This window comes from Eleutherodactylus coqui, chromosome 11 (assembly GCF_035609145.1).
Source record: "Eleutherodactylus coqui strain aEleCoq1 chromosome 11, aEleCoq1.hap1, whole genome shotgun sequence".
Taxonomy (NCBI): Eukaryota; Metazoa; Chordata; class Amphibia; order Anura; family Eleutherodactylidae; genus Eleutherodactylus; species Eleutherodactylus coqui.
The window spans coordinates 93,127,047-93,153,436 of NC_089847.1; the positions used below are offsets into that span (position 1 = coordinate 93,127,047).

Here is a 26,390-nt window from a genome sequence, read left to right on the forward strand (position 1 = left end):
GAGGTCAATCTCTCCCATGATCTATTTATACCCAGGAGTGTGACTGTAACAAGGGGGCATCCTCTATGTCTAGAAAAAGAAGGTTGCTACACCAACATTGACGAGGTTTCTTTACTGTAAGAGGAGTGAGACTATGTATGGAACTTTCTGCAAATTCGATAAAAGAGTTCAAGAGGGGCCTGGACACCGTGTTCTTGAGCGATACAATATTATATATTATAATCACTAATAACTTCGAAAGGTTCGGTGATGCGTGGACTATTCCCGATTGCCAGATTAGAGCCAGAAAATAATTTATTCCCTTAAATGGGGAAAATTGGCTTCTACCTTATTGTTTCTTTTTTTGCCTTCCTCAGGATCAACATTGGAGGTCAATAGGCTGAACTGGATGGACATATGTCTTTTTTCAGACAAACAGACTATGTTACTAAAGTCATCCAGTCAAAGAACATATGGGGGACACCTTTATGTCAACATACATTCAGAAGCTCAGTCTCTCCATTCGGTGTAGTCATGACACAGTGTTTTTGGACACATTCTCCACAGCACTGGCCAGTAAGTGGCATGTACTCTTCACCCTAAATAGAAAAATCATAATTAATGATTAGATCAATGAACATTAGTACTTTCATAGGACAGGTCTATTAATTACTTACAGCTTTACAGTCTTCTGAGCTGTTAACTTGACAGGTCACTTTTTCTGCAACTGTAACAAGCTGTTCCTCTGACATTACACATTTATAAAATGTACAATTGTCATTGGGAGGATAAACAATTTCTCCTTCCTGAAAACCAGAATGAATAGAATATTAGGATTATTATGACTTTACTGCTCTTCATACACAATACAGCATAATTGGGGAAAGGTATAATGCAGTAATGGGTAAATGACATGTTTTCTTTTTACAGCTCTTGGCTCCCATGACTTGTTCTGCCAAACCTCAAACATTTATGCCCCCTCTGCTGTAGAGAAGACATAATGTGACGAGTATCATGCAGTCCAGATGCGTCTATTTATTTGAGGGCAAGGGGCTATACCATTTTCTTTCTGGGACATGGAACCGTGCCATTTCTGGAGGGCATGTACTTGAGACATTGATTTTAATATATGTAAATCTGTTACCATTGAGTCATCATTAGGGGCTGCATTTGCAACTCGTAATGTAAAGGCTTGCCCACTACATATATATAGTGGTAGTACGTGTAGTAGTATTTTGTTTGTTTGCTAGAGAAAGGGCTGTTTATTTATAAAAGGCCTTTTAAACAATTTGATAATTGAGCAAAAATACTTGTAAGGTATTGTCTAAATCTGTTTGTATTGAGACCAGACAAATAAGCGCTGGTCTCACTGAATGGCGCTCCTTATACGGATAGGATTGTGCAGTGTAAAAAGAAATCTTAGGGAGGCTTGGCTTAGTTGTCTGACTGCAGAGCTGCTGAATCTTCAGGGCTCTGAAGTGACTCCAAAGCACTCCAAAACAGCTGAGCAGACCTCACCTATAGGATGCTGTAAAGTAGGAAGCAACCTTCATTCAAGCCAGAAAAGTTAATCAATTTCTTCTTTTCACAGTCCCCAGTGTAGGACCAAGATGGCATTGCTGGAAGCTCACGTGGAAGCTCCCCTGCACCTAATCTGCTGAGTGCTCTACTGAGTATGCAAAATAAAGGGTCAATTTAAGGATCCAGCTCCGAACCATTGACTGACGGGGTCTTTCAGCAAAACCTTGCAAATTAGCTTGATATCCTAAAGGAAAATTCTGCAAAAACCGGATGAGACTTTCTAAACAATTTGGTCATTTCTATCAACTCCCTGACCACATGGTGGATTTGGCCTCCTCTCCTTCAGCCAACCAAGCGAAACAGAGACAAAAGAGAAGCTGTCCTAGAGGACAACCAGATGCAGGGTGAGTGACCAACTTCTGAAGCTATATCACCCACCATCATAAATTTTTTTTGATGATGTTCTTGTTAATGGCATATCAGTGACTGATACTACAATGAAGCAATGCTGAAATTCTTACAAATTTCTAACTTTGCACAACTTCAACCTCTTAACTAGGTAATCGCTGAAGTGGAAAATTGAATTACCCATATGGAGACTAAAATGGCAGAATTTGCATCATTGAACAATTTAATAGACTCACCCTACGACTTAGAATTGGAACTTGAGAAACTTCAAAATAAAGTAGCAGACCTGGAAGACAGGTCACATTGCAATAATATCAATGTAAGGATTTGAACCTGCGACCTCATGTACTCTGACCTACCCATGCAATTATTGGGAAAGGCCCCAGAAATTTTAGGCCAAGCATGGGGAAAAGGACATGGCTCTTCATTCCTGGCCTGAGCCTCCTGCAATACTTCCTTCAGTCTTCTCCTGGAAAAGAGAGGTGTGTATCTATTTCTTAAAGATGAAGGCAGCCATGACCCCGAAGTCCTGGACTCTGAATCTTCTGATCTATAGCTTTCAGCATCAGAATCAGAACTTTGATTTGATGACACCGATGAAACGCCCCATTGCCTCCTTCTAATAAATCCCTGAGATTGTTCTGAAGGCCTTGTTTCTGGTGCCTTTGTATTGGCAGGTGTTGTAGCTACTGGCTGAGAAGAGTTATGTAAACTTAAATGTGCTTCTTCTACTTCTGTTGAGCTTCCGCTTAGTGACTCTTGGATAGATTGCCTAGAGAAGAAGGTGGAAGACATACTAGAAGCAAGGCGCAAAACCAAATGCCTTGTTGTACATCTGCTTTCAGCATTTGTACTCTGCTCGCTTGTAAGCCTTTGAGGAACAGGGGGATACTATCCTTAATGCAGTCCTTGTAGTTCTTTCATTTCTACTAGAAGTATGGTGATGGTTCCGTGAAATGTCTCTTTGTGGGGAGCGTCAGTCTCTAAACATGACAGATCTTGTACTTCTGCTGGAATTTCTGAGTAATGAGGAACTCTGAGAAGGCAACTTCTCATTTTCTAGGGGAGCTCTCCTGGGGTCTTACCCTTAACTGGGCGTGGGCAAGACAAACTACTCATTTCAATGCAGTATCTGATACCGACTTATATGGGGATGTATGGTGACGGGGAGGACTCTTTCAAATTTGGCAAGCAATGCACAGCTCTGAGAGAAATTGAAAGATCGATATGTTCATACTATAATACTAACAACAATAACCTTTATTTATATAGCGCCAACATATTCCGCAGATGGAAATCTACTACTACTCTCTCAAGAATCAGCAATTGAATTGATCACTTGGTCAGATCATGCCGCTATCTCATTGAATTCAGCTGTAAAAAATTCAAACAACCACCAACATACATCTGGCATAGTAATGACTCATTATCACAGATGGATCACAGAAATAACTTAGAGAAAGACTTAAAGGACTACTTTACTCATAGCACATCTTCCGACGTGAATCCACATATCTTATGGAACGCCCATAAAGCATACATAAGTGGGTTTTTTTCTTAGAGTAGACTACTAAAAAAGGACTAAATCCCTAAATGACTTACTTGATATAATAAAGACTCTTGAAACCTAAAACAATCAGGAACAGACACCACAACAGACAGAAAAGCTTTTATACAGACACACACATCTACTACAAAATTGTTAAAGGAAACTAAAAAAGCTTAAAGCTCAATACTTACGGAAATAATTATTTACAAAAAAGGGCAGTAGACAATAGGTTAGAACTCCCCCCCCCCCCCCCCCCCGTGGTCCAGTAACCGGATAGGTGAAATGAGAAGGCAAAAGGAACTTACTTAGCAGGGGTGTCAGTGGAATTGACACCCCTGGACATCCTGGTCGGCTCGTAGAAATAAAATCTTGTCCAAGTTGCGACGAGAAAAGATCATTTATTCACAAGGTGCAACGCGTTTCGGCTGAAACATCAGCCTTTATCAAGCATACATGATGGTTAAAACATGGTTACATTTATAGTGAACAATACCTGAGTGGGTGGAAGCAGCGTCTGCTAGTTACCGTCCCCTGCGGGTCACGTGTCAGGTCACGCAAGGGGCGGTAACTAGCAGACGCTGCTTCCACCCACTCAGGTATTGTTCACTATAAATGTAACCATGTTTTAACCATCATGTATGCTTGATAAAGGCTGATGTTTCAGCCGAAATGCATTGCACCTTGTGAATAAATGATCTTTTCTCGTCGCAACTTGGACAAGATTTTATTTCTACGAGCCGACCAGGATATCCAGGGGTGTCAATTCCACTGACACCCCTGCTAAGTAAGTTCCTTTTGCCTTCTCATTTCACCTATCCGGTTACTGGAGCATGGGGAGTTTTTTTCTAACCTATTGTCTACTGCCTTTGCTGCCTCTGGTATACATTCTACCTAGAGTCACCCTGCGATGCTCTCCCCTATTGGGATGTCTTTTTGACCAGTGATCAGGACTCCTTGACGACATCACAGCTTCCACCGTGGATAATTATTGCCTTCCAGGATCATTAGACGCACCGTGACCTTTCACAGGGTCCGGTACGTCTGGGGTGAGTCCGACTGGATTTCCCTTTTTTTCCCCTACTCTGCCATTTCCTCCACCTTATATTGGAGCGCTAATCTCATCTCTTTACTTATTTACAAAATAACAAATCTGAAAACCAATTGGCAACCCATCTTAAAGACCAGCATTTAAAAATCGCACATCCCATATCTAATTGACCAAAACTTGAAAATCCTATAGATATAGCATGTAGCTTTTGGGACTATTACTTGGCTTTATACAATCTAAAAGACAAATGTTTCCAAGCATCACACATCAAATTCAAACATTTTTGCAGAATATTAACCTACTCACTCTCTGAAACGCAAAAGGAGGCTCCTCAACAATCACAAAAGTGGAAGTGCTTAAACATATCAATTCCCTACCAGTTGGCAAATCACTTGGCCCAGATAGTCTAATAGAATGCCTATTATAAGACTTTTGAACATTATCTGCACCTGTGTAAAGCCTTTCAACTAGCAGTCCTAGAAGGCTCCTTTCCTAAAGAAAATCAACAAGCCTTAACAGTTACACTTCCTAAACCAGGGAAACAGCCAGATACCACTCAACATTTTAGGCCTATAGCACTACTAAATACTGACATCAACATTTATGCAAAAATTCTAGCATTTAGATTAACATCTATTTTACCATCTTTGATCAAATAAGATCGAGTTGGCTTTGTGAAGGATCCACAGGAGTCAGGTATCACCAGAAGGGTCTTAAACCTTGCACGTTTTATCGAGTCCACAAAAGTCCCCATGGTTTTTCTTGCTGTAGATCAGTGCTTTTAAAACTCCTGTCCTCAGGACCCCCATCAAGTCATGTTTTCAGGATATCCTATAGAGAGAACACCTGTGGCAATAACTACATCCCCCTGTGCGATACTGAGAAAATCCTGGAAACATGACCTGTTGGGGGTCCATGAGGACTGGAGTTGAGAAACACTGCTCTAGATGCCAAAAAGGCATTTGACCATTATAAATCGGCCATACACTTTTGTGGTTCCACACAAAATGGGCTTTGCCAATCTCTTTTTCAAAGCCAAATCCACACTATATTACAATCCCTCGGCATGAATATTCACTAATGGTGCATTATTAGATGACTTCAAAAATTACAAATGGCACTACACAGGGATGCACTCTTTCTTAGCTGATCTTTATATTATTATACTTAAAAACTTTAGCCCAAACCCATAGAAAGAGTAACCTAATTAAAAGAATACAGATTGGAAACTGTTTCTACCTATTATCATTATACATAGATGACATCATTATGATGTTAACAGGCCCTATACAATCTCTTGATAGTGCTCTGGAGATCATAAAAGAGTTTGGACTGATATATTACTATAAAATAAATGTGCAGAAATCTCAAATATCCGCCTGATTTGCAATACTATCTATAACATAAACATAATTTTGATTGGTAAAATGAAGGAATAAAATACCTGGGAAGAGCAATAACTACTCTATATAAAAAAAAAAACTTTCTCAATATAATTTTGATCCTATTTTGAAAATATTGTAAGAAGACTTAAAATTCAAGATATTATGGATGGGAAGAAGCACTACCTTCAAAACGCTTTTATTTCCAAAACTGCTCTACTTATTCCATACCCTCCTAGTGATCTACCACTACAATTTTTAACAGACATGAACAGAATCCTATCTCAATTCGTTTGGGCAGAAGGCCAATCCTTGGGTGAACAGCACCATACTCACTAAGGATAGACAGGTAGGAGGCCTAGGCCTCCCAGATATTCAAGACTATTATATAGCAACACTTGTTTCTCAACCTAGCCACATGGTGGAGATCTTAAAACCAAAAGCATGGTGTCTATATTGAACTTCATTTAGCTTCTTTTATCTTGAACAAATCTTTACTCATAATTCTCTTGTAGCACTTGCCTTCACCACCCTACCTCTCTCCACTAATTCACTTACCAGCATTCTTTTCCTGGTAAGGGGGCTTTCAATACTCCGCCTCCAACAAGCAAGTGCTGTGATTGGATCATGAGCGCTGCTGGCTCAGCCAATCAGAGCCAGCGCTCGATCATTCACAGCAATTCAGTGAATGACTTCACTGAATGGCTCTGATTGGTTTATCAGTTTATTTTTTTTGTTTACTGTATGATGTAAAATTGTATCAGGTTTGTATCCTGAGATATTGGAAAGCTTATCAAAGTTCAAGAAATGTTAAGTGTGGGCACATCTATAAGTCAACATACGTTTAGAAGTATAGTTTCTCCAATTGGTGTAATCATCACGCAGTATATTTGGACACATTTTCCACAACACTGGTCAGTAGGTGCCACGTACTCTTCACCCTAAATATAAAAGTCCAAATTAATAATTATGCCAAAAAAAGATAAGTAATTTCACAAAGCAGGTCCATTAATTACTCACAACTTTACAGTCCTCTGAGCTGTTAACTTGGCAGGTGATTTTTTCTTGAACTGTAACAAGTTGTTCCCCGGACATCACGCATGTATAAGTTGTACAACTGTCATTGGGGAAATGAATAGATTCTCCTTCCTGAAAAAGAATTTGTACACTTTTAAGACTGAGTGACTGAATGCTTCTGACCTTACTATATTGCATACCTAGAAGGGTTGCTGTATCTCGACCAGGTAAGCTAGCAATCACAGTAGGTCTGGCTTCTAGTGATAAGCAGGTATGTATGGGTGAAGTTGCAGCCAGCTATAGATATGGAGGGTTATCCATCTAATCACGAATAGGCAGGGTCTGCCAAAGCAGGTGCCATGGGCAAACTAACTTGTATGACTAACAAGGAAACAGACAGAGGCAGAGAACTTTCTATTTTAGAATGGCAGAAAATTGGTATTTCCACTGCCAAGCTCTTGATTAATGCATGTCTTAAGGAGGCAATATACAAGCTCCTGATACGTTGGTATCTAACTCTCAAGAGACTGTCTCGCATGCTTTCGAGGGTGTTGGGTCTCTGCTTTCAAACCACTAAATACCACAGGGTTTTAGCACGATTATTTTTTACATTTCTAAATTATATCCTTTATTATGTTTAAATAAAAAGCATCTCAACAAACAAAAATCAGAGTTAAGTTGAGAGTCCACATGAATTGTCTAGAAAAGCAGACATAAACTGTCTCCTCCTATATTGATATATATGTGTATTCACTATTTAAGTACCTAGAGCCTATATAGGCTCTCCCATAAAGCCGTCTTTTGAGTGATAATCATTGTGTCTAACTGCACTGACATCGTGCGGTTTTCGTTAAGCCGTCGCTCATCGTTCATCTTTCAGCATGCTTAAAAGATCAGCGATCAATTATCAGGGATTCACAGCGGGATACAGCTGATACTATTGTTTCAGCTGTATCCAGCTTTCTGATGACAGGCTGGGTTTGAAGAACAGAGCGGTCCAGCAGTTCCCGTTCAAAGTGCATAAGAACTACAGAGAGTAAAGGGCGAATAAAATTGTTGTGGGCAGAAAAAGGTGTAATATGTGGATAGAAAACAACCCATATCTTTCAGACCCAGGTCATGACGAATATTTGAATAGACTCCCTCTATGTTGGTGGTTGCCAATATAACATTCTTAAAGCTGTATCAATATAGGTATTGTTAGTCGCTGTCAAACTATTATTACTGAGATTATTGGGTGGCCCGGTATGGGTTTTGTTTTTTATGTAATCTTGTCAGCGCATAAAATTTAGAAGTAGTATGATTTTCATTAAAGATGAATTTGAATGGGCGTGGCTTGACCGCTGAAGGAGATGGAGTCCTAATCCCGGAGCTCCGTCTCACCGGCACCCGCGGGGACCTGTCACAGCAAGCAGAAGCAGCGAAAATGGGGAAGACCGGCAAGGAGAAGGGAGGAGAAGCGCAGGGCACCCCTCGAGCCGCTTGGGGACAAACGGACATGCAGCGCTTCCTCAAGGAGCGGAGCGCCCGCTCACCTCGTCCCCTGTCCAAGATGGCGCCGGCTGCAGACTCCGTAGCATCACACAGTAAGGAGGGGGAGGACGGGGCTTCATCAGATGGAGAGGAGGGAGAGAGCGTGTCCAGGAGCTTTATGAGGGAATTATTCTCTCAAGCACTACATCCCCTGAGGGCAGATCTCTTAGAAATCAAAGAGGACTTGAAAAACATGGGCCGCAGGGTGGAGGAGCTGGAGTCCACGGCGGCAGCCATTACGGTGCATGCTAGTGATATGGAAAAAGCTATCAGAGAGCACCACACCCAAATTAATAAGTCCTTAATACTTCAGGAGGACATTGAAAATAGAAATAGGTGGAACAATGTCCGTATAAAAGGGCTCCCAGAGTCGTGGGCTGCAGAAAGCTTAAATAAAGTGGCCAAAACCATCTTTAGTCAGCTCCTCGGCGAGGACAGAGCAGCAGCTATCTGTATTGAGCGTATACACAGAGCGCTCAGACCGTTGCCCCCCGCATCTGACCCCCCGAGGGATGTAGTGTGTAAAATCCTCTCCTTTACAGATGCCAGCGACGTATTTAAAGCTGCAAGATTCTCCAAGGACTTAAAGTATGGAGATGCGGCTATACAACTTTACCAAGATTTGGCCCCTTCCACCTTGGCCAAACGTCGCTTGCTGCGACCACTATTGGAGGTTCTAAAAAATAAAGGGATAAAATACGCATGGCTATTCCCTTTTGGTCTTGGAATAAATCACCAGGGACGCAAAATAAACATCCGCACCCCTGAGCAGCTTCAGCAGTGTTGGCAGCTACTGAATATTGATCTTGTGGAGGTACCGAGCTGGATGCCACTTCCGGAGCTTCCAAAGTTCTCTGCGATGCCGACACCAGAGATCTGGCAACCAGCTACAAACCATAAGTCCCCGAGGGGAAAGAAAAAGAAATCAAGAGAAGATCTGGATAAGATAGACACTTGAGCTCCTTATAGGAAGGATGTGTTTTTCTTCGTTTGTTACAGCGAGACTGTTGCTCGTCCATACCCTTCATTTGAGCCTTACGAGGCAGCAACCCCAGGAGGAGTTTAATATTGGAGCTCGTTGAAAGGCTTTCTAGATCCCTCCGGAGATGTGGTGGCCAAGTCCGGGCTGTGTGATGACGATGTCGCCAGAGTTCGGTAATCGAGACCCGGGCTGGAGATCCGGGTTGAACCCCACCCAACCCCCTTGTCCGCACGTTTATTGGTTTAGTAGTGTTACAGCTTAAGAGAATAAGATAAAGATAATAGTAATATCAGTGTCTACTAATGCGAGAATTGCATATTGTCACCCTGCCTTACAGGATTAATAGTAACGAATGTTTCCCCAACTAGACAAGTTCCCCGACTGTGCCTGTCAGGTCAGGCCAACTACGTATAGCCTTAGAACAGGTCTTGCCGTTGCAACACCTAGTTGGCTCGCCCCCGACAGGGTTCTGACTTATATCAGACCCTTTGGCTGAACCACCCAGCCTAGTTAATTCCAACTTTATTTGTCTTTCAAGTAATTTTCTAAGTGTTATTGTTTGTACCGTCTTTTTTTTTCTTTTTTTTGTATATCCCCTTCCTCTCATTCCTTTGACCTTCCCCCCCTCCTCCATCCCCCCTCCTATCCCTAAAGAAAGTTGTTTGCATATGACTAATTGGGCTTTTCACTGTTTAGAAGTAATCTCTAATGGACGATCTTCGATTCACCTCGTTCAATGTCCGGGGTCTCAACGCGCCGGCGAAGCGCCATAACATCGCCCAGCTCCTCAGGAGATACGGCTCGAAAATAGTACTTCTCCAGGAGACGCATTTTAAGGGGGACAGGTGTTTCGCGCTGCAAGGTAAGACATTCTCCCAGCACTTCCACAGTTCCCACGCCACATCAGCATCCAGGGGGGTGTCAACTTTATTCCACAAGTCCGTCAACTTTGTATGTGACTCAAAGTATACAGACGGGGATGGAAGAGTCCTGTATCTAAAAGGCTCCATCAATGGTCTGCGAGTCACGGTAGCCAACCTATACGCACCTAACACCGACCAGGTACCATGGCTGGTAGCACAACTAGAAGTTTTAAAAAAATTTGCAACAGGACAGATAATCCTTGGAGGAGATTTGAATCTTACATTGAACCCTCTCTTGGACTCCTCCACCTGTCGTTCCCATATCTCTCAGTGTAAACTGAAGAAACTGATTAAAAAATTACAAGAGCTGGAACTAATAGACGCCTGGCGCCTATTATACCCATTAGATAAGGATTATTCCTTCTTCTCACAGGTACACAGTACCTTCCAAAGACTGGACTACCTGATGATTTCTTCTAGTCTCCTCACATCTCTGAAGGGGGCAAAAATAGATACAGCTACTATTTCAGACCATGCTCCAATCCACATAACTTTGCAGCCTGCACATCAGCGTCCCAGGGAATGGAGATGGAGGCTGAATGCCTCCTTATTAGACAATAAGGAAGATGCGTCTTCCCTTGCTGCTCTAGTTGAGGAGTACTTCCAGATCAACTCCCAGGGAGAAGTGAGTGTTCCCATGGTGTGGGAGGCCCATAAGGCATATGTCAGGGGTTTGTTAATAGCGCTAGGCTCCAGGGTCAAGAAGAAAGCCCAGAAAGAAATCGACGAAAAACTTATACAAATCGCCAAACTAGAGCAAAAAGTAAAATTCTCCCAAACACAGTCAGCATTGAGTCAACTAACTGAATTGAGGAAAGACCTCCGGTTATTCCTCAATGCTAAATTCAATAAAAAGCATCTATATTGGAGACACACTGTGTACATTCAAGGCAACAAAGGGAGTAAGCTCACCTCTGCACTAATTAAAAAGGCTCGGGCTAAAAATACAATCTCTACTATAAAAGATAGGTCGGGGAAAATGGTCACCTCCACTTCAGAGATCGCTAAAGAGTTTCAACTCTTTTATTCAGATCTATATAATCTCCAACACCATTACCCCACTGACGACCCCTCCAAATCAACAAATGTAATTGACACCTTCTTGCAGCGGTTACCTCTCCCAAAACTAACGGATGAGGAAGCCATCTCTTTATTATCACCCGTAACCCAGGATGAGATTAAAAATTTAATAGCTTCATCCCCCCCCCCAATAAAAGCCCTGGCCCTGACGGTCTGTCCTTGCCCTATTATAAAACTTTCCAACTAACACTAATCCCCAGATTGACCACCTTATTTAATACTCTCCTAGAGGGAGCTCCTCTCCCCAGACAGGCACAGGAGGCCGTTATAACTCTAATTCATAAAGAAAACAAAGACCCGGCCCTCTGCAGCAGTTACAGGCCCATATCCCTAATCAACCTGGACGTCAAGCTATGGGCGAAACTACTAGCTGAGAGATTGTCCAAATTTATTCCCAAGTTAATTGATGCAGAACAGGTGGGGTTTGTGAGAGGAAGGGAGGGCAGGGATAACTGCCGAAGACTCCTACACGCGTCAAACTATGCCCAACTCCACAACATCCCTCTGGCTCTCATCGGAACGGACGCCGAGAAGGCGTTTGACCGGGTTGATTGGGGATACATGAGGTCTACGCTGCTGCACTACAATATCCCGCCAGAGTTTGTGTTAGCCATTTTCTCCCTTTATGCCTGCCCTTATGCCAGATTGAAGGTGAATGACTCCTTATCTCCGGCATTCAACATCAAAAATGGAACAAGGCAGGGCTGCCCTCTGTCCCCCTCTCTTTTTATCTTGGCCCTGGAGCCCCTGTTGCTGCAGGTAAGACGGGACCCTGACATAACGGGCCTGTCTATTGGAGGCGAACTCCTCTCTACGGCGGCTTTCGCAGATGATGTCGTTTTCCTAGTTACAAAACCAGAAACGGGCCTTCCTAGACTTGTAGATCTTTTGAAGGAGTTTGGTAAACTCTCAAACTTTAAGATCAACTTTGAGAAATCCACAGCCCTTAACATCTCTATTCCCTACTCAAGGTACGTGGTGTGCAAGGACGCCTCCCCCTTTACATGGTCTGAGATATCTTTAGATTATCTGGGTATCACGATTCCCAAAAAGCTCAAAAATCTATATAAGACTAACTTTGCTCCTCTGCTGGACCGGGTCAAAATGCTATTAACAAACTTTGATATACCGTTCGTATCCTGGTTTGGCAGAAGGAACATACTGAAATCTTATATCCTACCAACAATCCTGTATAGGATTAGGATGATACCTATCTACCTCCCACCTAGTTTCTTTAAAACATTACGTTCAATGTTTACGAGCTATGTGTGGAGACAGAAGAGGCCAAGGCTGGCATATAGCCTAATGATTAGAAGAAGACGTGAGGGAGGAATGGACCTGCCGAATGTCCAAGATTATTACCGGGCTTCGCAGCTAGGTTATTGGATGGACCTAGTACAACCAAGAAGGGACGGCCTTTTACCTAAATTAGCCACAGCCCATGGTATCAGTGGATCCCAAGCGGATTTATGGTACCCTAAAAGGAGCAGCTACAGATCCGGAGTTTTTAATCTCCTCTTGAGGGGCCCCTGCGAGGTATGGGATGGTCTGAGAGCAAACTCAGCACCAACTCCCTCCCCGGTCTCTCCTCTGAACCTTATTTATAGACTGATGGATCTATCATTAGACCCAGTCTCCTCCTCGGTCTGGACGAAATTCAAAGAGCTCACGATAGGAGATCTACAGGTCCTAGTACATTTACCGGTACAAGAAATACTAAACTCTCAGAGTGGAACCCTTCCTTTCTCCTTAGAGCCACAGTCGAAATAGTCCTGAAAGAATTCATTAGGAAACATATATCGACCAGACCTCGGACCCCATTTGAGCGCTCCCTAATGGAATCCGGTTCAAAGGTTAGAAAAATCTCCAACATTCGCCGGCAGCTTATTGCACCACATCCCTCAGCTAAACCAGCGTTCCTAGTATCCTGGGAAAAAGAACTGGGCATATCATTGTCACAGGAAGATGTTGATAACATCTTCTCTACCTCATATGGCCTCTCTCCTTGTGCACTGGCTCAGGAATCTCATTATAAATTATTGATAAGATGGTACAAGACTCCTCAATGGTTACGTGCGTATGGGTTGGCGGACCACGATAGGTGCTGGAGGTGTAACGACAAAACAGGCTCGTATTTGCATATTTGGTGGACGTGCGAGAAGTTGATACCTTTCTGGAAGGGGGTAGTGGAAGTGCTAAAAAAGATTAAACAGAATTTCTGCCTCACCCCAGAAATAATGTTTTTATGGAAGACGTCCTCCGCGTTCCACCCGCGAAGGGATACACTGATAGCATGTCTAGTTGACGCAGCAAAGGCGCTGATCCCCTTGCATTGGCGGCGCGAGAAACCTCCCTCCCTATCCCAATGGAAGGAAAAGGTTGACATGATCTATAACTTAGAGGAGCTGGCGAGTTGGCAAAACAACTCGTATGATAAATTTTTGAAAATCTGGTTTCAGTGGCGCGACTTGAGACTCCTGGACGCATTGCAGCAGTGAATTGAACCAATAAGGTATTATTTCCCGTATTCCCCTATCCCTCTTCCCGCCCTTGTTTCCCCCCCTGCTATCCCACCTCCATTTCCTTATTTTAAGCGTTAACCCGCACTGTTGAGATGTGAGCGAGGGCCTCCCGTCTTCATTAGTTCGCACCTTTGCTTAGAACAGAAAAGGGGAGGTGCTAACTGGCGGTTCCCTAATTGGTCGATAGAGGGGATGCCGTGTGAAGGAGAGCGGGTCGACCTGTACTTCATATCTTATGTTTGTACTTTACTCAGCAATATCAGAGTTTACATGTATATGTTCCCTCCCTTGTTTTGTAATATAAAAATCTGAATAAAAACTGATTTGGAAAAAAAAAAAAGATGAATTTGAATTCACCCAAAAGATAAGAGGCCTCTGTCAGGAATATCCTGAATTCTTCAATGAACTGCCCTGAATGTTCGTCAGACAGGGTTCTATATATATATATATATATATATATATATATATATATATATATATATATATATGTTCGTCTTTGATGAGGCGTTCAGCCATTATCATATAGTCTAGTTTGTCATAAACACTATATTACCTCCTTTATCAGAGGGTTTTATTTCAATGTCCACATTACTATACAACTCCTCCAGGGCTAGTACTTCCTCAGATGTTAAATTGGATTTTTTTTTTATTTCTGTGAGGTTTTATTTTCAGAATGTCCTTTGTTACCATACATGAGAATGCATCAATGCTGGCAAACTGAGCAAAAGTCTGGGTGCTTTTTGCTTTTGGGGTGAAGTTTGGTAAAAGGGCCGTGCATCTCTACATCCATTTCCTTTTCCCTTAGGAGGTCCTTTAACAACTCAATTGCTTCCAAGTCATCTGGAGATATAGGGGTAAAATTTGAGAATTTTCATGAATAGCATTTAAGAAGGGCCAGTTTTCAAGAGAAAAGGTAGATCTTTGATCCAACTGAATCGTGAGAATGTTGGGGTAGGTGTTAAATGATAAATAAACCTTTTTTTTAACTCTCACCTAATCCCACCGAAGTTTCAGATTCCACAAGGAAGAGTGTTTGCGTTTTCGAATTTGATTATTCTTAGACATTGGAAAAGTACTGACATTCCAAATATAGGAGAAACTAATCACTCTGATCAATCAAACATATGCACATGAAAAAATATCTGCAAATAACATACTGACATTTCTGAAATTTTTTCAATCAGAGTGTATCTGGATGAATGTCATATTTTCCAATCTGGTCCTATGCTTCTGTCAAATAACTGATTTATCTACAGGAATCATACCCAAAATTGTTTTCTTTGTTTTGCCTGGTACCAATCATTTACCCATCTTTCCCTTTCATTCTTCTGTTCAAACCAGTAAATGTTATTTTCATCCCCTACGTATTTAATTAATCATATTGCAATGTCATAAATATATTTCTCTGTTACTGAATGTGTTAATTTGTTAAGTTTATTGATTGTTATGAAAACTGAAACTCAATAAATGTTAGTGAAACAAAAAAGGAGCCTTAGACATTGTTACACAGTATGGCTAAAATATTTAGCCAAGTAAGTTTAGAGGATATAGATGAATGGAAAAAGGGGAGTTAAATGCCATACACTGACCATCTGTCACCCATAGACTCTCATGTTAAAAAAGGGTATGCTTAATGTATATTTCTTTTACTTAATATCGTGAGATTGTATCGCCTGTGTATCCTGAGATATTGGAGAGCTTTTCAAAATTTAAGAAATGTTAAGTGTGGGCACATCTATAAGTCAACATACGTTCAGAAGTATGGTTAAAAAAGACAGGTCAATCAAGTTAGTGTAGCGGACATGAATGGAAAAAGGGGAACTAAATGGCATACATCGATCATCTGTTACCCATAGGTTCTCATGTTAAAAAAACCATTTTTTTTTTGTTTACTGTATGATGTAAAATTGTATTAGCTTTGCATCCTGAGATATTGGAAAGCTTATCAAAAATTAAAAAATGTTAAGTGTGGGCACATCTATAAGTCAACATACGTTCAGAAGTATAGTCTCTCCGTTCGGTGTAGTCATCACGCAGTATTTTTGTACACATTCTCCACAGCACTGGTCAGTAGGTGGCATGTACTCTTCACCCTAAATATAAAAGTCATAATTAATAATTATACCAATGAAGATAAGTTTTTTCACAAAGCAGGTCCATTAATTACTTACAACTTTACAGTCTTCTGAGCTGTTAACTTGGCAGGTCTTTTTTTGTTCAATTATAGAAAGTTGTTCCCCGGACATCACGCATGTATAAGTTGTACAATTGTCAAAGGGGGAAGAAACAGATTGTCCTTCCTGAAAAAGAATTTGTATACTATTAAGACTGAGTGACTGTATGCTGCTGACCTTACTATTTGGCATACATAGAAGAGTTGCTGCATCACGACCAGGTAAGCAAGCAATCACAGTAGGTCTGGCTTCTGAAACCCTGGTGATAAGCTGTTATGGGGAATGTTGTAGCCAGCTATACATGTGGATGCTTATCTATTTAATCATGGATGGGCAGGGTGTGCCAAAGTAGATGCCATGGGAAACTAACCTACATGACTAACTGGGAAACAGAATTAGGCGAAGAGCTTTCAATATCAGAATAGGAGAAAATAGCTATTTCCACTGTCAAGTTCTCCATTAATGTATGTCTTTAGGAGGCAAGATACAAACTCTTCATATGTTGGCATGTAATTCCCAAGAGACTGTCTTGCAAGTTTCCAGAGGTGTCATGTCTTTGATTTCACGGCCGTGGGGGCAAAGGCACCTTCCTTCACATTTGGTGGAAATGCCCATAGCTTTACTATTTCTGGATCCAAGTTTATCCAAGACATACTATCACAAATTTTAGTTTTTGTAAGTTGACCTGACAGGCTCTCCTCGGGAGGTACAAACCGAACATACCAAAGCATATTCTCAGATTTCACTGTGTTTCCTGGCCTCTAGAATAGCAATAGCTTGATCTTAGAGGTAAAAATCTGTCGGTATTGATTTATTTAAAATCAAGTTGTCATGGATTATGCTTAATTAGAAATTTGTCACAATTCTCACAGACCGAGAAGAGTATTTCGAAAGAACTTGGTCTTTATGGTCCAGACCATGCAGCTGTGTCACTCCTCCCTCCATCTGGGCGTTGTCTTCCTCTGTAATACCTAGACATTCTACTTGTGCCTCATCCCCTCCCCGCTCTAAGCTTGGTCTCAGACAGCTTGTAATTTTCCACCATGTTAATGGTGTGCTCTTTCTTAGGCCTCTTCCTACTCTCCTCAGCTCATCAATTCTCTTCTCCTCCTTTCTTTATGCCTTGTGTGTCTGCCTTTTGTTTTTTAGTTTCAACTGAGGTTTTCTGGGGTATGTTCAGATGGTAAGAATTTGCTGCACAATTTTCCGCATGAATTCCGCACCTAAAAACTATATTAATATCCACAGCTTTTTACAATGGTTTTTGCAGTAGATCCATGCATTGATTTAGTGCTGTCAATTTCATTGTTAGTTCCGCTATCTAAACATACCTTTAAAGTTATCCTATTGTATTCTTATGCTCTAATATTGTCTGCAGTGTATTAGGGAGACAGCCTATTTAATATAACCTGGCAGCAGATGGATAGGATTATTAATGACTGTTTATTTAATTGGCCCTTGTTCATAGTTACATGATGTGGTAGATAAAAGACATGTCTGCCAAGTTTAATCAGAGCTAGGACAATGATAACATTATTAAACTGCCTGTTTCTTAAAGGGGTTTTCCGAGGCTGTGATCAAATTTTTTTTAAATAAGCACCCATTCGGGGGCGTGGCCAAGCAGCCGAACTGTCCGGTCGCATGTGAGGAGAGCTCCTCCGCTTACCGGCAAAACCGCTATCCTGCAGACATCCTGAGGGTCCCCCGACCCAGAAAAACACCAGCAGAGAGGGGTTGGAGCAGGCTGAGTCCCCTGACGGCGCTCCCGGACGGCCGCAAGTGAGGTACCGGCAGCGGTGAGTGCGGAGACACGCGACCGCTGCGGCCATACAGCGGAGGGCACAGGCTGTCGGCGAGGACTCCGGGTCGGGCGCGGCGTTGAGCGGAGGGGAGAGAGGAGGTGGATAAACCCCCCGGAGGAACATCCACAGCGCGGACATAACGGGCACCGCCAGCGGGGGGGAAAGCCCGCGAAACCGCGGCCGCGGCGGCCATCTTGTGAGGGGCATCGGCCAGGGTACAGGGCTCGGAACGCCGAGGAGCGCTGCTACCGGGTGCAACGCAGAGCCGCACGGAGAGAGAGGAGAGGAGGCCGAACTCCAGGTGGTGCAGCCGAGACACCGACACAGAAAGCGCTGCCGGCGGGAAAAGCCCGCGAAATTGCGGCCGCAGCGGCCATCTTGTGTGTGGCACCATAACCATACAGGCCCCAGAGTAGAACTGACAGCTGCCCCCGGACCCAACACAGAACCACTGAGAGGAGAAGAGAGAGGGCAGAGCTACCAGAGATACACCGGAGGCACACACAGCGGGGTGAACGATACCGCCAAACCAGCGGCGAAGTGACCACTAACGTGCAAGCGCTGCTAGCGGACAAAGCGGTGAAAAGGTACGTTAAAGGGGTCATAGAGAGAGTCCCCCCCCCCTCCTCCCCACCCACAAGAGGATTGAACACCACACAGTCCAGAGAACCAGGGGAAAGGAGTAAGGGAAATCCCAGCGCAGAAAGCTGACCAACGTGAAAACCACACACAGAAGTCAAAATACAGAACCCTCATAAGGAACCCAACTTCTATAGCGGAAAACCAAACAGCCGCAAAATGGGCCCCACGAGACAAAGCTCATCCGTAGATAAACTTAAAGCCTTCGCAAGAGGAGAAACCCGAAAAGAGCCCAGCCCTGAACCCGCTGCGCCCGCCGCGGCGGGAGTCGCGACGACAAAGCACAACAACCCAGATCCAACTGAGGGAACAGTACAAACACTGCAACAACTGTCTGAACAGCTTCTGACCACAATACAAACCTCTACAGCCACGCTTACCAGCAAAATTGATGAAGTTAAAATGGATGTAAGCCTGTTGAGGCAAGATCTCCAAACCCTAAGAGAATGTGTTGCCAGCACAGAGAACAGAATATCTACCTTAGATGATACTGTCGCCCCAATGACAGATGCAATACGAGATCTTACGCAAAAAGCTGAATATTGGAGACAAAAAGCGGACGATTTGGAAAACCGGTCACGAAGAAATAATTTACGCATAGTGGGACTACCAGAACGGGCTGAGGGGCAAAGACCTGAGGAATTTATAGAACGTTGGCTCCGAGAGCTCTTCCCCAATGCTGGACTATCGCAAGTTTTTGTTATTGAACGTGCACATCGAGTGCCCATGAAGCCACCAATACCAGGAGCCCCACCCAGACCCCTACTAGCAAAGCTGCTCAACTCCCGTGACAGGGATATAATTCTACAAGCCGCCAGAAAGGGAGGACCTCTGCGACACGACAACGCCACTGTGTCCATTTTTCCGGATTTCTCGGCAGATCTCCAAAAGCAGCGAGCAACATTCTTCGGAGTCAAGAAACGATTAAGAGAACTGCAGCTCCCGTACTCGATGGTGTATCCGGCCCGACTGCGAGTGATCGATGGGGATCGCACCCGCTTCTTCTCCACACCAACAGAAGCAGGAAATTGGCTGAACACCAGACGACGACCAGAAGGGCCGTAATGTATACATAACCACTTATCTTTCCCCCCCCTCTAGGTGCCGAGACCACTACACAAAGATGAGCATTCCCCTTACAGTTCCTAACTGCACACTAGAGACTATTCTCTAAACACGCCACAAGAACACCCTAGCCAAAAGGCACAGAACTGAGACTTTCCTTATCTGTGGCAGACAAGTAATCCGCGACTCTCAGGAGAGGGTGACAAGCCCTCCTTTCTTGAGGCACTGGCGGAACTCTCTCGTCCCCCCCTTCTCCCTCCTCTACCGAACCCCTCGCCGCTGCCGCGCGGGGTGATTTAGGACCCATATGTTGAAGGGGGAGAGGCCCCCACCCCTCCCCTTATGCTCCCTCTCCTCAAGGGGACCCACCCAGAAAATGACGGTCAAACAAATGCCGGTCCACACAACTGACCCAACGACACAACAATACCACAAGTATAGTCTTGAAATAAGCTATACTTTGTAGGTACCCCCTAATATAGGATTGCCACAAATACGATCTTGACAGAGTGGATAACTTTAAAACCTGTTTAATTACAAGTTGATTGAGAGTTAAAGTTGATAGTAGCTTATCAAAATGTTTATAAGTTGTATACATCAAGTGCTCTATGATGATATTGAGAATATGCTGAAAAACTGTTACATGATATGCGATAAAAATGTAATTAAGTGCCGGGGAGGGGCACCTGACAGGCAGAATGACATGGGAAAGCGTATCCGGATCAGATTAACATCTCTTAGCCCATGGCGGAGATAATCTTTGTATCCTGGAACGTCAGGGGCATGGAATCTGCCAGAAAGCGAACAGCAATAAACACATCAATACGCTCCTGGCGACCACATGTCCTGTGCCTGCAGGAGACCCACCTCACGCCTGAAACCACAAAAGTCCTGATGAAACCATGGGTACAATGGTCCGCTCATACATGCCACACATCATACTCCAGGGGGGTGTCTCTACTAATAAGAAGAACACTTAGATGGGAAGTGGAGCAGATACGAAGAGACACAGAGGGTAGATACATTTTTGTAAGGGCTAAAATCAACAATGACCCATATGTCCTCTTGTGTTGCTATAATCCGCCACCGGCGACAACAACCATCCTGGCAGAAGGCATCCAATTTGCATCATTCTCTCCAGACGCAACTGTCGTCTGCATGGGAGACATGAACATGGTAATGGATCCCACCATGGATAGATTTGGGGGTGGTGCTCGGAGGGAGGGAGACGCGGGCAGGACTCGCCTGGCTTCTATTATCTCGGTAACAGGATGGCTGGATCTATGGCGAATATTTCACCCGCAACAAAAAGAATACACTTGTCATGCAGCCCACAACCACGCTCTCAGCCGTATAGACTATATATTCGGATCCCCTTCATTATTCCCTAAAATTGACACAATAGAGTTCTTACCCCGGGGTGTCTCAGACCACTCACCAATACGCATGACCCTTAAAAACCCAGGCCCAATCACAATCAAGAGACCACGAGTACACCCATTCTGGCTTTCGTTATTTGGACCTAATGACCGCATACCGGACCAGATCCAAATATATTATGAAGCACACGAGGCACACGTAGACATAAATTTAGTATGGGAGGCATTTAAATCATACCTTAGAGGCTGTTTAAGGTCCTCAATCTCATTTGTCAAAAGAGCCACGGCACGGGAGGGTGAACTTTTAGCAGAACAATGCCAACAATTAGAAAGAGAATTTGTAGCTGACCCCACAGACACTAAAAGAGATAAATGGCTTCAGATAGGAAGAGACTACTTACTATACCTGAAAGAGAAAGCCCAGAGGAACCTCTTCTTTACCTGACAATCCTTTTTTGAACAAGGAAATCAATCCAGTAAACTACTTGCCTATATGGCGAGACAGGAAACTGCCCCCCCAATCATACTAAGAGTTAAATCAAGTGAGGAAGCAATGCTTACAGACCCGAAAGAAATCATGGGTAGATTTCAACAATTCTACGACGACTTATACCAATCACGAGTTAATTACACACCTGCAGAACTAGAGACCTACTTAAACGACATAATATTCCCAGAAATACAAGAGGACTATAAGTCCTTACTTGACTCTCCCATTACAGTGGAAGAGATTGAAGAAGCAATAAATGAGATGGCAAAGAACAAAACTCCGGGAGTGGATGGGCTACCAGTGGAAATCTACCAACACTACAAAAAGGAAATAATCCCACACCTATTTACCCTATACGAATACATCCTTGACAAGAGCCACCTCCCGGAGTCGATGTTGGAGGCCAACATAGTCCTCATTCTTAAGCCAGACAAAAACCCAGAGGAATGTGGCTCGTATAGGCCTATTTCCCTACTAAATACGGACTACAAAATCCTCACTAAAATACTAGCCACCCGACTAAACCAAATTATAGGGAAAATTATACACCCGGACCAATCCGGTTTTATCCCGGGTAAATCGACATCGGACAACATTAGAAGAACACAGGTAATCACACAGGTGGGTGGAGATGGAGATCAGACTGGGCCTTGGCCTCATTAGTGGCAGCTAAAGCGTTCGACTCCGTCGAATGGGTGTATCTGATAGAGGTACTACGTAAATTCGGGTTTGGAGACACATTTATAAAATGGATCTCTATCCTGTATAAAGAGCCGACCGCCAGGGTAACGGTAAACGGCCTGGCCTCTGCCTCCTTCCCACTACACAGGGGGACCCGACAGGGGTGCCCACTTTCCCCCCTTCTATTTGCAATTGCAATCGAACCTCTGGCCCTGAGAATTCGACAACATAACTCATACAAAGGCATCCAGATAGGGCCCAGAGAGGATAGAATAGGCTTGTACGCGGACGACATAATATTATATATGTCAGATCCTAGAAACACCCTGCCGCTGGCCATATCTCTAATAGATAAGTTTGGAATCTTCTCAGGCCTATGCATTAACTGGCAAAAGTCCGCCTTTATGCCTCTAAGATCAGAGGGATGGTTGACGGGAGACGTATTCTGTAAATTACAAATCACCCCCAGATTTAAGTATCTAGGTATACATATCACCAGAGAACACACCCAGAGCCTCGAGTTAAATATCACTCCCCTACTGACAACTCTGCAGCAAAAGTTGAAAAGCTGGAGTACCCTACCACTATCGGTGGCAGGCAGGATAAACCTCATAAAAATGATTATACTCCCCAAATACCTATATAGCCTAGAGCACACAGAAACATCTATACCACAGAAATTCTTCAAAAAAACTAACTCATTAATAACATCATTTATATGGGGAAACTCAAGAGCCAAATTACGTCTGGATACCCTACAACGTCCTAAAGAGACTGCAGGAATGGCGTTGCCAGATTTTAAACTATACTATTTGGCGGGTCAGGTTAGGTATCTCCGCCATTGGTTGTCGGGCGCGCCTCTCCCTAACTCCGAGCACCATCTCATGTACTTCCTCGAGGAAACATCGCTCTGGATCCTTCTGGAAAAACCAGGATGGGTGACCAAACAAATGCTACCGATCCACCGACTGGCAGTGAACGTGTGGCGGACATGCAAATCATTAACTAGACAGGAGAACACTCCCCTGGAGACTCCCTTGTGGGACAACAGGGCGCTACCACACTTGATGAATCTGCCAGGCAAACAATTCTGGATAAACTCAGAAGTCACCACACTAGAACATGTATACAGCGACCAAACGCTGGCTTCCTTTGAACAAATGCAAGAACTGTACCAGATTCCAAGGGCGAGTTTTTTTAGATACTTGCATCACCGACACGCACTGACCGCACAGTTTCCAGGACCCAGACAAACATTTTCCCAGTATCCATTAATAGGCATACTGCGAACACAAGGACCTAAAGGCCTGATTTCAGTGCTGTACACCCATCTACTGCAAGCTAAAATTCCCGACACACCAATGTCAGTAATGCAGAGATGGAGAGAACTTATTCCCACCCTCACTAGTGAGGATTGGGAAACGGCAATGTCCATATACACCACAGTATCGCCGGCGGCAAACAACAAACTAACACAACTATATATCTTACATCAGTGCTACCTAACACCGACTAGACTTTATAAAATGAATCGGATAACCACCAACTGCTGCCACCGGTGTGGAGTACCTAACGCAAACTTTAATCATCTAATATGGAATTGTATAGATATTCAGGCATACTGGAGAGAGATCATAGAATTTCTAACACAAATACTGGGAACACCAGTACCACACGATCCCGCAGTATGCCTGTTGGGGCTCTTAGACGAAGAACAATGGCAGTACCATGACAAGATATTTCTTACAAAGGTACTATTCTACGCCCGGAAAGCAATAGCCCTACGCTGGATGGATAGACGCCCTCCGACACTCACAAAGTGGCAGAACATTATTAACGCCGCTCTGCCATACGAAAAAATTGTATACAAAAACAGAAAATGCCCTGAAAAGTTTAATAAAGTGTGGGAAAGATGGTGTGGGACAACGGGTACGGTGCATACACAGGACCAATTCCATAACTTGATGAGAATAGCAACGCCTAGAAACAATTTGTAAAACCAAAAAAGAAACACACCCTCTACCGGCACCACAAAGAAACCACAACATCAGGGAAAAATGTAACAAACAAATATGTCAATAGAATGTATCAAAATACTTGACATGCATGTAACGAGCTAATGATGTAATCAAAGTTTTTTTTTATTATTCAGTTATTGTACAAAATACAATGTTTTCAATAAAACGAGTTTAAAAAAATAAGCACCCATTCTATAGGTCCTGATTAATGCGCCCAATACTTCTCTTAATTGTCATTCAATTTTCTGTCCGCACTCCCTGCTGCGCGCGTCTTTGTGACACACATACAACTATTTACATCCTAACTGCACATACCTTATGCAGTTAAGACCTTCACAGAATAGACACTAAATGCTAAAAAACTAAACTTTATTATAACTTATTTTAAAAAAATCACAAGGAGTAGTGTTAAACTAGTAGATCTCTGATTAGAGATGAGCGAGCCTACTCAGTAAGGCGGTTACTCGAGCGAGCATCGCTCTTCTCGAGTAACTGCCTAGTGATCCGAGCAGGCTCGGGTGAGCTGCAGGAGGCTGGGAGGAGCAGAGCGGGAGGAAGACAGAGAGATCTCTCTCACTCTTCTTCCCGTTCCGCTCCCCCCAGCCTCCCGCAGTCTCTCTCACTCTTCCTCGCGCTCCGCTCCCCCCAGCCTCCCACAGCCCACCTGAGCCTGCTCGGATCACTAAGCAGTTACTCGAGAAGAGCGATGCTTGCTCGAGTAACTGCCTTACCGAGTAGGCTTACTCATCTCTATCTCTGATCATACAATCAGTAGTGATATCATCACTGATCAGAGAATAATTCCAGAGCATAACCACTTAATAAAGTACTAGGCCTAATCGTAATTTCCTACTTGTCAGCCATACATTTGTTGTAGCAGGTATGACTAGTATTCATCTACCCTCTTGTTGAGCTACTGTTTATCGTAACCACCTGGACTTGATAAACTGTAGCCTAGTGGCCCAGTAATATATACTGAATAGAAGTCTGTATTAATCCTGATAGACGATCTAAATCAGAGCTCAACATTAGTTAGATTTCAATTCCCACATCAAGGGTATATTGACTAAGCCCCTGCATACTCATGCGGTTAGCCCTTTCCCAAGAGGGAAATAAAGCCCTGTTATTCTCTTAGTATAACATCACAAATCGCCTGCCTGCAGATTTCTAGATGGATGCACAAAAATAATAAAAGACAGAGCAAAGCCCTGATGGTGGACTAGGGTACCTTATGCAGTTAAGGCACTTTTACATGCAAAGCTTTTTGCTCAAAATTCGTTCAAACAGCCGAAAATGAGTGTTAATGTTTATATGTAAATGTGGGCATCATGCACTTTTCTTTTGAACGATGGAGTTCAGTCCACATGAAATCCATCATTCACACCTCTGAAAGACTAAGCAAATTCATTCCATTTGAATTAATTTTGCTCATCTTTCAAAAGAATGCACAATAGCATGTACTGACTGTGTTTTCTGCCGCCCATATCTTTACGCAGCGGGGCATGTGTGTATGCCATAATCATTGCACAAACACACTCCCAGCTGATGACACATGGAGGTTAATTCTATAGTACAATAAATGGTACAATTGAAAAATAGAACCTGGCCCTCAAAAAACAAGCCTTCCTATAGATATGTCAACGGAAAAAAAAAGTTACAATTTTTTTTAAAGTGGGGATACTGGAACTGCAGAATATAACCTGGACACTGGAGCATCAATGACCACCCATGGTCATGAAAGGGTTAATCAGTAAAGAAACTCAAACTAAATTAAACCACTAGACAATATAGAGGTCCAACCCGTTTCCCCCATATGTTATGGGCTCATCAGCTAACAAAATACTAATATACTATCAGACTAATGCGATAACCACATTTTCTAAACTATATCAAAATGTGGCTACAACAAAGCCCCTATGCTGTGGCCACATTTGTAAATCATATTGCAGAAAAAGATTATATATTATACTTAGGTGCAATTAATATTGGTAGTGTTTGTGTGATATCAAGATAATACAGTATCTATTGTAGCCATATTTATCAATCAAACATGGAACTAGGTTATACAGTCAAACCTCTAGTTGTCATCTAGTTTCACCAGTTTCCAGTTTCGCAGATTTTTCAAACCAGAATTTCGTCTCTAGTTTCGCTGGCTGCTTCTAGTTTTGCTGTCTGGCTGTGATTGGCTGGGAGGGCTG

At 43.1% G+C, this 26,390-nt stretch overlaps 1 protein-coding gene across 1 annotated transcript in view; it reads right to left on the bottom strand.

The window, feature by feature from the left end:
* Positions 1 to 573: 573 nt before the first annotated feature.
* Positions 574 to 26,390, bottom strand: part of LOC136581749 (intestinal mucin-like protein) — a 35,358-nt gene continuing 9,541 nt past the window's right edge. The window contains exons 5-10 of the mRNA XM_066582372.1: positions 16,116 to 16,244; positions 15,939 to 16,037; positions 6,908 to 7,036; positions 6,730 to 6,828; positions 665 to 785; positions 574 to 578 (exon numbers count right to left, since the gene is read on the bottom strand). Coding sequence (XP_066438469.1) covers positions 574 to 578; positions 665 to 785; positions 6,730 to 6,828; positions 6,908 to 7,036; positions 15,939 to 16,037; positions 16,116 to 16,244 — 582 coding nt within the window. The remainder of the gene's footprint in view (positions 579 to 664; positions 786 to 6,729; positions 6,829 to 6,907; positions 7,037 to 15,938; positions 16,038 to 16,115; positions 16,245 to 26,390) is intronic.